We start from the raw sequence: 11,686 nt of genomic DNA on the forward strand, positions 1-11,686 counted from the left end.
AGAGTGTCTGCTGAGCTTCATCAGACTCCTTTCGGTGCTCAGTATTGCATGATCCCTGCCTGCACCTAATGTGTTCTCCCTCTTCTCCTTATCTAAACACTCTTGGATGCCTATGTAGCATTATGTATATTACAAAAACTAATAAAAACAATAAAAAAATATTTCTGATGTTGGATGATGTCCACAAACTAGTGTAAACACTGTAGACATTGCTCTGGTAAACAAATTCCTGAGGCCATCACACAGCCCCAGTGGAGAGTGGGGTCGGTCCAAGCGAGGGGTGGAAAATGGCATTCCTTTCTTGCAACCAGACCAAGGAGCTGCTATATTGTCTTCAGATGTCGGGAAGGGGGTGCCTGCTTTGTCCCAGACCTGCCTCATGCCCTTAGGGTGTCTGCCGGCACATTGCGTTGGATCCAGTCGCACCAGGAGATGGTGGCTCCATCCCTGGCAAGGGATCCCAGTGTTTTGGCTGAAGTAACCACCGTAAAATCTCAGTTGCAGTGGGCAGGTGCTAAGATACAGCCCTCCCTCTGTAGTTTCATGGTGTATTAGTGGTAAAAGTCCCTCTACCTTGTCAGCTGTCTCCACAGCAGAACCCTGTTTGGTACTTACTTTTGCTCCTATTACCATATTATATGGGAACCCACCGGGACCACCCAAAACCTTTCTTGAGGGAGGTCACGTGGTTTTATAGGCGGTAGTTCTTGACCTTTGGTTCCACTGAGATTTTTGTTTTAGGTCTCCCCTTTTAACCTAGATGCACTCGACTACTTTAACGAACGATACCTTTTATTCTATACCATAACAGTTGACTTATTTGGAGTACAACTGAGTACCAGTAGCCTTACCTCTATTTGGTTAGTTAGCAAAGGACCCAAACGCTTAATGGAAGACCGTAGAAAACCCAAAGCATCTCACACTAGAAAACAGTGGCCATAAGGCCGAATGTTAAACCAAAGTCTTGCACCTGGCACGAGGGCCAGATGTATCATACTTTCACGCAATGCAACGCAGCAAGACCCCTTGCCACGCTGCCGGTAGGGAGAGACCAGGAAAACACCACATCTTACAATATATGGGGCATGCCTGTCCTCTCCTCGCAGTGGTGCAAGGGTGCCTGCGTTGAAGGCAGAGATTGTTTTTGTGCAGGAAGTGGCGTGGGAACACCCATGGCACGCCTTCCCAGGGCAGAATTACGCCAGGCAGGGACTTGCGCTTTCTTGCGTTACTCCATATTTACAAGCCATGCAGGGACACGCAAGGTGACCTTGCGCAGCTTGCTAATCTCATTCTAAGTTCTGCATTGCATTACGTGGCGCAAAGGGGATGCCTAACCTTGATACCTTTGGCACGGAGTGTCTACTGTTGTATGTTGCTGTATTCTAAGCCTCTATACTCCTCCACCTCCTGGAGTAAGGCTTCCTTGCTTGGCCTACCTACCTCCGAGAGAGCCAAGTGGTAACAGGACGCAGTTGGTTATCCAACTGAAATGCAATAATATGGCAAATGGAAATTACCTTACCCACACAAGGTGTGGCCAAGCACCTCCTGGTGGTTCCCACAATTGTGCAGCTTCATATAGTTGAATTTTAAGATTCTATCGGTCAAATTATGCTATTGACCGATGATAAATCTTCTATTACTTAATGATCTGTTAACATAGGGGAAGAACAACTTGTCATATATCTTTTGTGACAACTGTCCAGTTGCGTCTGCCGAACACACACATACTAGATGGGTTTTGAGAGCTCATCTGTCAAACTGACCTAGTGTTAATAATACACAGAGTCCACCCGTTTTAGCCATTGGCTTTCTCTGATCAGCTTCTGTCAGCCAATGGCTTGAGACTTTGTCAGTCATCTCTCGGCTCAGCCTAGTGAATTGTTCATTCCTCAGCCGAAGGCCATTGGCTGTTTGAGTGTGTCCTGATTACACTGCTTGCACTGCACTTCCTTGGGAATCATTCCACAACTATCCCTCTTTCTGTCCACTCTTGCTGGCTCCCTCCAGTGGGTCTGCCTGATATGCTGCATGCATTAGCACTTTAACCCCAGATCAATTGGCTTTGACAATGCTTGTTGTTACTTGCTATTTGGTACCAAATAAATGGTACTTGTGTATCGTGGGGTCATTCCTGCACTTGGGGATTCCAAACTGCTGGATTACAGGGCTGCCTGTTATAGGAAGAGCCTAATGAAGTTGTTGACATATGTAGTAGTGTTATGGTTTTCTTCAAGAGGTAGGCCTTGATTCAGAGGGCAGCAGTGGTGGGGACTGTATGGAAGGAGTGGCAGACTCTCACCAGCAGGAAGGCATGGGGCTACTGACATGCTGGGACCCTTCCACAGCATGTTAGGATGCCAAGGTATGTTTGGGGATACATTCCCCTTGCCCATACAGTTGGTGGTGGAAATGCCAGCCTTGTGCTAGGGGGTTTCATCCACCTAAATGCTCCTCCCATGATACACAGACGATTGGGTGGAAAAATGTCCAAACCATGACAGAGAATGTGGCAGAAGTTCAACTTCCAGCATCGTGAGAATGTTCTAAGCCCACACCACAGATGGGAAATGCTTAAACAAAATTAAATCTGACTGCGGGGCTCCTAGTATATTGGGGAATCTACTGGTCTTTCGAGGTATCCCTAAGTCATAGTAGAACTTAGTCGACTATGCAGCGCGAGGGTTGTCTGTCTCCTTTTAAAAATTAGGACCCCAAGGAGAAGAAAGCAATACCCACCAATTGTAGTTTTCTGCAGCTTTTTTTTATTGAAAGTGATGTTACAGATGTTAGCAGTATTTTTATCCTTGCACATAACTGGTTGTCTACTTGTCTTTTCAGTATAAAGTAACTGACTTTCTACTTTCCAACTTGCCTGCCAATTGTTTTGGGAGGTTTTTGTTTTGTTTATAATTTTTGCATTTTGAATTACGTTTTGAATTATTCCCTTTTGATTTTTTTATTTTTTACTTTGATCGGTTTCAGGTTCACTTTGTACTTGGAAGCTACTCTGTAATATTTTTACTGCCACCGGCCCCATTATAAAAAAAGATAATTGTTGGAGGGTTACAACTCTGTCTCTCTTTGAAATTCTACACCAAACTTTTTAAACACAAAACTTTATTCCAAGTTATGCGGGTGCCCACAATGAAATATTACATACACTTCTCAAGGGCAATTTGTTATTAACACAGGAAACAAGGGTGCACAGTTCAACACCAAATCTGTTAGAGCTTCCTTCCCTGTCCGTTTCTTTTTTGAGAAATTTCAGATCAGTATCCTTAACCATGATAATGTGCAAGTCTTTTTGAAATGTCGGCCATTTTGGATTTGCAGACCGCTGTTAGATCTGCAATGATAGTATTGATATATAGTATATTTAAAAAATTGCCAAATTCATAACGTTTGCAAGGGTTTTTTTTTAGGTATACATGTGCACTGTTTAATTTTATTTTTCTCTTCCACGCAGAGAAATTAACAAACGAATAACAGAGGAGCAGGCGCGGAAAGCGTTCGACAGAGCCAGCAAACTGGAGCAGGAGTTCACCGAATGTTTCTCAGGTCAGTGAACTGCAGCCACCGTCCCCTTTTTGAGGCCTGAGCAGTACTGACGTTGAAGGCCCATCTCCTAGTTACATTCCTGGGAAAGGAAGATGCTGTAGTAGCAAGAGGACAATAATATTAAAAAAGATTAGTGGGGGGGGGGCAGCTGCACATCTCAGTTGCCACCACATTTCATTTAATCTGAGGTTGTCTAGCTGCTGAGAGCTTCTGGCAAGGACATTGTTCCTGAGCAGAGGACTGTGCGGTGGGACCAGGACTAGGTAAAATAATGGGTTTCCTCTTTTGGTATGCAGATATGAATCGTGCAAATCTGATGTTTTTAATGTCATCCACTTTTCAAAAAAAGGGTGTAGACCGCTGGAGTAGTCTACAAACCATTGGGAAATAGTCTTTTTTCTGATTTTGAACAAAAACAGCACACATTTATTTCTAGTTTGACACCAGAGTGGGCCTGGCTGGCTTTATCCTCAGTTTCAATCTGATGGGAAACTAATAAACAAAACATATTTTACATGATTCACTTTTCAGCAGATCTTTCCTCCCTACACATTTGGTAAATTGTCATTTCTAGAAGTATTTGACAATAATCAACACAAAAAACAGATAAAGAATTAGTTTTAAAAAAATGGTAGTTATTCCCTACCCTATATGAGTCTGCCTTTTTAGAATCTTGCCCTGAAATCCTTTCATTGGTCAGAAAAATCATTTACAAAACATTTTAAATGCAAACTCAAACTAGGGCATTGCAAGAAGTTTGTTGCATGTAGATGGGAGTTCCCAGTGTCCTGAAATGGCAGCTGCAACATTCCTCTTCATGTTGCGGCCAGCCAATCAAAGCGTGAGCTCACACTGGAACCCTTTCTCCCTCAGGGAAGAGGCTGTGGATTGGGACAAAAAGTCCCCTCAGCCAATTAAATGGCTCTATATTTATATTTTTATTTAGCTCAACCGCATAACTCATGCAAGCCTCTTGCGAACCCAACCGTCCATATATATAAGGTTTTTAGGCTTAATTTCTCAAACACTACTTATGGATTCACACCAAGTTACAAAAAGAACACTTTCTGGGCCAATATCTATCTAGCTGTCTCCCAAATTTGGTATAAATTAGTTTAGCCATTTTGGCTGTAGCTCTTTCCAAAAATACCCATGAAAATTGCTTTTTGCCCCCGCTGGATTTGTAAGCTTTTGTTTAGTAAAGAAGCTCCAGTTTTATAGTTTTAAAACTATTTTTTAGTGAGTTGGAAATTATACAGGAATTTAGAGACCATAGCCTTGTGAAAATGTAAGTTGCAGAAGCTGTTCAGTGGCATTCCATGGGGAGAGAAGAAAAATGCACCTCTCACTAAAGAGTAAATATTTTGCAGAGAAAAATACTTAAAATTCGGGTTTGTACAGGTCACGACCTCAAACTTGTGAGAGTGAAAGATGAGCAACTTTGTTAAGTTTCCTCAACTTCAGGAAGTTTGAACACTGGGATCATACATAAACAAGAGCTGAATAGACAATCAGTTACAAAAGAGGTGCTCAACACGAGCATAGTCCAGGTTCCCCCATAATCACAGCCAGTGTCACCTGCACTTGTCAGAACACCCTCAAATTAATGGCTCACTGTGTACACACACAATATAGCAAAAATCAACCCCTGCCATTAATCGTGACTTCTCTTGCTTTTACAGCGGTCGTTGAGGGAGACAGCTTCGAAGAGGTTTACCATAAGGTGAAGCGAGTGATCGAAGAGCTGTCGGGCCCTTACATATGGGTGCCTGCCCGTGAGAGACTCTGAGACTTTGAACTACCCCTGGGCCGCGCATCGGCCTGTCTGCAGCCACTGTAAAGACTCAAAAGCTCAATGGTGCCCCGACAAGGGCGGCGGGGGATGTCCCATCTTTTTCTGATTATTTTTCCTCCAGCCCTGCTTCAACTTTAACCACCCACCAGTCTGCTCCAAAAAAAAAAAAGACTCGTAGCCGCTTTGTCTACCGCTCTCTCCTCCCCCTCCTGCGTTCCTCTCGTTCTCCCTGCATGCCGCCTCCTTTGACAGCAAAACAGAAAAAAAACAGACAACAAAAATCATCAGACAAAATTATTGTTACGGAAACGTGTGTGTGTGTCAGTGGGAACTAAGAAACAAAATGACACTTTCTACAAGATGATGTCTTCAAGAACTGGAGGTGTGGTTTTATTTCGTAGGTCTTTCTTTTCTTGGCAGTGTTTTTTTCATATTTATTTTTCTTTCATCTTTGGGGGCGACTAGTGAGAAGGCTGGGCAGGATCTGCAGCACACCTTGCCGGTCAATACATCCCACAGTTCTATTTTGGCACCAGGTTGACAACAAAAAATAGGGTCTCCCACAAACCGCAAGAAAGGTCCCTCCTAGTGCAGAAGCCAATACCATGACTGTGAAGGTGGTACCTCCCCATGTCATGACTTAACTAAGTATGTTGACAGCAAGACCGGTGCTTCCAAACAACTGCAGAAATGGATAATGGGACCGCAAGAGAGAGATGCACCTGAGCACTTGCAGAAGTGGATTCTTGTGCGGTACTGTGAATTTGCGCCAGAGAGTCGCTAAGAGGCAAATGCGCTGAGTGATGAGTGCAGGCAGCATCTTTACCAAGGATCCAGCACTTGAAGTCCCTTCCAGCACTTGAAAGCACTTGCTAGAGCCTTCAGCAATCCCAGGACATCCAGCTCTTGGGAACGTTTGACGTTTGGACAATATATGCTCAGAAAACCTTCAGAAATTGCAGTTTCGTGGGAATGAGTTACCCATTCAGCGTTTGCTTCTGGGGGTTTATGGGTAAAATGAAGGAGAAACCCAAGTCAGCCCCAACTCTCACACACACTCAAGAAAGAAAAATGCTTTGATGGAGTTTTGCTTTTCCAACAATTTTTTTTTCTGGGGCGGGGTAACATCGATGGGAAAAAACGTCTCTTGTTGGATATTGCCTCAGTGCTATTGCGTGTTGAATCTTTTTAAGATTTTTTTTTCTGTTTTTTATTTTTTTTCTTTCGAAGGGGCGGGCTTTTGGAAACAAAAAGCATGGGGTCTAAGCCGGAAACATTGTCTGCCTTTTTGAAAAACTAAGAAGAAAATTCCAGACGATGATGGGACCATTTTTTGGGGGTAATGGGGGAGAAAAGGGTGGGGGAGGAAACATTCCTTGGACAATTTCATCTTTCTGTGCCCAAAATTCTAAACTAGTTTCTTTGTGCATGGACATGAGTAACTGTGGCTTTAAGAAGATAAAAAACCCACCACAACTGAAAAACATGCATTTACCAATTTAGGAAATTATTTTTTTGGGAGAAAAAAAAAAGTATATAGCCGTTTTGTGAATATTTTGAGTAATGGAAAGTATTGCGGTCACAGAGCTATGTATTGTACGAAGAAGGGGAGGGGGTGGTTTTATCCGTGCTTTCCGTTTTTTTGTAAATAAACAAAAGGGGGTACCTGCAGGAAAAGCTGGTTTTGTTGTGGAGGGTGGGTTGTCAAAGGAAATACGTACCCTTGATTTCTCCCCGCCGTCTGTTCTCTTGGGGGCAGACGCTAGCTGTGAGCGTATTTTTTTTTTTTTGCACAAGGAGTGTGGAGTGGAGGACATAAAGAAAATCAGCAGTTAGGGGTGAAAAGAGGAGCACAGCCATTTAAGATATAAAGCAAAAAGGAGAATAATGGGACGATGTGCAATGAAGGAATTGGAAAAGTGACAGAAGAGGTAATACGGAAAGTGAAAAGATGGCAAAACTGAAAGATTAAAGGAAAACAACTGGAGAAAAACTCTTAAAGGTGTGTAATGAAAAAATGGTTTAAGAAAGATAGGAGCAAAAAGAACAAAATGGCAAGACAGAAGACAAAGAAACTAAGAGAAAAACTAATTGAAGAATAAAATTCAGAGAAAGACTGGGAAAGAGGTAAAATGGTTGAAATTCAGAAAATGAGGGGAAGTAGGAAGAAAAAAGAGAAATGAAGCAGCCAGCAAAAACACAGAACAGTACAAATAAAGAAAAATAGAAGAAGGAGGCCATGAAAATTAGAAAGTTAAAACAGGTGAGTTGAGGCAAATGGCTATATTAGAATGTCAGACGAGAAAATGAAATGCAGGAGAGGAAAAGAATAATGTGAAAGCTGATGAAATGAAAAAGATATGCAAATGGAGGGGATAAATAAATGTAGAAAACAGGAAAAAATGGTATGAGAGTAAGAATGTTACTTAAGTCCAATAAAAAGGGAATAGAAAGTGGCAAAAACAAAGCAGTGATTGAGAGAAAGAGAACAAAGTATAAATGCAAAGGAAGAGTAAACAAAAAAAAATATATATATATATATAGAGGAAAGGGATAGAAATGTGAATATAGGTAAAAATAACGTAAAGGTTGATGGAAAGAAGAGAACGGGATGAAGGACAAAGACAATGAAGGAATGAAAAGAAGGTAATTAAAAACTCACTACAAGGTAAAAAGTAATAGAGTGAATACTAAAATAAATAACTGATAATGAAAGGAGAAGAAGAAAATAGAAAAAGTAGAAAGAAACATGAAAATGTGAGTTAAAGAAGGGCAGAAGAATTGAAAGGAAAGGAAAAAGGAGAGGAGCATGAGAAAAAAAGAAGGAATAAGGTAGGGAAACATTCCAAGATGTTACGAGGAACAACCGGAAGGAAGAAAAGAGTGGAAAAAACTTCTAGTGACAAATTATTGAAATTTACTATTTTACTCCAAAAAAATAAAACATTTAATTCTGTACCGAATGCCTCGTTTCCTTGATGCCAACAGGTCCCCGGGCACGTTGCCACATGTATCCCGTGGGGCGATATCACCAGAAGGGTGGTAGCCTGGGAATGTGAGTGAGGGAAGGAGATATAATAAAAGGATTCATGGTTTGGGACAAATGGTGAGGAGTGGGGGGGGTCATCGCTAAGCTCGTATGCCTCTATCCAATACTATGTTGCTTGCAGAAATCTCTCCCCTTGTGCTGGTGCATTAGTAGTTTGTGTGCAAATAGCATTATGGTATATGTTGTACAATATTCAGATGACCAACAATACAATACTCTTCTTGTGCACCAGTATTGCAAATGGCTCCTGGAAAGGACGAGTTGCCAAACCAACCACTGCAAGTGAATCCTTATAATGTAGGAAACTCAAACCAACCGCAAGAGGGGCTCTGCTCCTCACGTTGAGGTGTGTGTACCACCTTCCAACTTTGTTATGTACAAAAACAAAATGAGTACTCGCAGACTACGCTCTTCAGCATCACTGAGCGTAAGGAAAAATACAAAATGTGCCTTCTCGCGTTACCACATCTCCGATAACAAAAACTTGGGATGAAATAGAGTCCTGTAAATATTGGTAATACTATCCTTACACTGAAGCAAGCCCAGAGGCAGATAAGGTGTTAACCTAAAAAAAAAAAACACACACACACACACACACACACACACACACACACACACACACACACACACACACCCACCCTACTCCTAAGGAACTTGCAAAATCTATAAAATGATTATAGAATTGGCATTTATTTTACCAGCACCTCTTTAGAGAGAGAGCTGGTGAAGAATAACAGTAAGTGGAAAATGTGCAATAGTTCCCGGAGGAGCCTGAGCAGGGCAGTGTGGAAGTTGAGGTGGGGGTACAGACAGTTATTTCTGTAGTCACCAATATTTCACTCATGGAAACAAACTGGTTAGAGAAACGGTAAGTATGTAAGACACCGAGACCCTTGAAAGCGTCAAAACCCAAGACCGCGGAAGCCTTATTTCAAGAGGCGGACTGACATGTGCACTTTGTCATTGAAAGAAGCCCGGTTGTTTTTAAGAAGGCTCTACATCAAAACTCAATATCACCTTTTTACCATCAAGTAGGCCCAACCACACGTTCATGCATTGGACAGCAAAAAACAGAAGGAAATTGTGCATTTTCAGGACGATCATGGCATTCTGTGTACGAGGGCTACTGTGCATATTGCCCGAAGGAGAGGTCTGTGTCACGAACAGGGTGACTGAGGCTGTGAGAAATGGATTTCCAGTACCTGTTACATCCCACTGATGACTGCCTATTTATTTCCACCTTAACCAAACAATTGGTAGGAAAGAATTTACATACACAGGGTAAGAAAAAAACGTTGTTACACTAATAAATTGGCTAAGTAGGTGCCTCTGTTTGTTACATTTGATCATGAGGCTAAGAATGACGCAGACTCTGAAACAAGATGAGCACGAGGGATTGTAAAAGCTTCCTGAAGGCGTTAACAGGAAAGCAGGTTCGGCGTGGGCCAAAAGCACACCCCCAGTACCACTACAAGAGATATGGAAAGCTGGAGCATGACATCCTGTACACTCCTTTACAAAGCTTTTGTTTGTGCATCTATGGGCTTTTCTTTCTGCTTGATATCTGCTCTGCTGACTCACAAAATCTCTGGTTTGTGCTTTGGAGAACATGAGTGAGGAAGTAATAATTCTTTTTGATATGAGACACTGAGGAGCAGGCTACACGTGTGAGCGCCTCTGTGGTTTCCATTTGCCCTAGAGTTCCCAGGCTCAATCGTGCCTCGTTCGTATAGTCCCGTTGAGGAGGTAACTTGTGCACCGATGAACTGTATGGCTCAGGAAAGGCTTCTCCGAGCCAACTGGGTTCTAATAAGGACACTTCTTGGGATGTTATCTGGGCCTCATTTATGAGAAATGGCGCATCGCTGCGCGAAAGCAGCGATGCGTCACTTTTCATAGCGCCCTCCTTGGGACATACCGGATGCGTCATATTTACTGTATGACACATCATGACGCAAGGAGTTACAGATACGTCAGTATTTCTGACGTATCTGTATGGCGCAAAAGTGACGCATTGCTGGAGTGTGTCACAAAAGTGACGCAACTCCAGCAATGAGTCCTTTCACATGGGGCAAGCCCCATGTGAAAGGGCCTGCGTCCGTCTTACGCCTGCTGTCAGGCAGGCGTAAGATTTTGACGCAACGACGTCCTAGAAGTGACGCAGTGAAATCTCATAGATTTCACTGCGTCACTTCTACGAGGCATTTTGCGGGGGAACGCCCCCTGCATACATTATACCTGATGCAGGTATAATGTAGCCCAGGGGTTTACAAAGTGACGCATCTGCTTAGATGCGCCACTTTGTAAATAGTGCGCAACAGGAGGCATGTTTTATGCCGCCGATGCGTCACGAAAAGTGACGCATCAGAAGCGCAAACTGACGCAAGGCCTCATAAATGAGGCCCCTGGTTTTTCCCATGCCTACTATTGTAGCTAGTTCCAACGTACTATAGAAGACAAATGCCACCGGTTTCTTGAAGGAGCATAAAATATACACCATTGAGACTTTAAGATGGATGAGCCAGAGACCTCACTCTGCCATCTGCCCTGACACAGTTCTAAAGACTAAATCCACAGCTGTCCTGGTGCCAAATGACAGTGACACCGAAATATGCAACATAAGATTCTGGTAACTAAGGTCCAGATATTTAGTTTATTAATACCTCAAATCCGCTACATCCAGATAACGCTACATCGCCACTACCACTACTGCATTAGGGTGTGTTGAAGTTTTTTTTTTTTACCTGAATTAACTGTAATATAATTGAGGTTATTTTTTTATATCATTAAATTTAAATTAATTTAGGGCCGGAGTAGCTTTAAGGTTAGGTAAAAGTTACTGAACTTTATTTAGTTTAATTTTATTAATGTACTTATTTATGAATAACGTTTGTTTAGTTATGCCTCAGACCATTATTATTATTATTATTATTATTATGTTTCTTATATAGCGCCTGAATCGACCCCCGAAGGGGTATCTCCGCGCTTGCCTTGGGAACCCGTCCTGGCATTTCCCTGTGAGATAGCCCCTACAGGGCATCCCCAAGGTGAAAGCCAGGCATCCCGCCACGGGGGGCCGCTGTGGAGATTAAGCAAGCTTAATGCCCAGAGTTGCAGAGTGTGAACCCATGATTAGGTCAGGCACCGAAGCGAGAATTATCGAGTCCATGGACATTTGAGCTCAAGACCCTGCCGCGTCGGGAATTGAACCCTGGTCCCGGGTCTGACCTCTGCTTCAGGGTCTGCCTGCTCTAACCAGTGAGCCACACTTCTCCACA

At 42.7% G+C, this 11,686-nt stretch overlaps 1 protein-coding gene across 4 annotated transcripts in view; it reads left to right on the top strand.

The window, feature by feature from the left end:
* DLG4 (discs large MAGUK scaffold protein 4) overlaps positions 1–7,420 on the top strand; it is a 704,738-nt gene extending 697,318 nt beyond the window's left edge. For all 4 annotated transcript variants that reach the window (XM_086946105.1, XM_086946107.1, XM_086946106.1 and 1 more), the window contains 2 exons: positions 3,473–3,564; positions 5,247–7,420. In XM_086946105.1, the coding sequence (XP_086802231.1) occupies positions 3,473–3,564; positions 5,247–5,353 (199 nt within the window). In that variant the 3' untranslated portion in view covers positions 5,354–7,420. The remainder of the gene's footprint in view (positions 1–3,472; positions 3,565–5,246) is intronic.
* The last annotated feature ends 4,266 nt before the right edge of the window (positions 7,421–11,686 follow it).

This window comes from Lissotriton vulgaris, chromosome 12 (assembly GCF_964263255.1).
Source record: "Lissotriton vulgaris chromosome 12, aLisVul1.2, whole genome shotgun sequence".
Lineage (NCBI taxonomy): Eukaryota > Metazoa > Chordata > Amphibia > Caudata > Salamandridae > Lissotriton > Lissotriton vulgaris.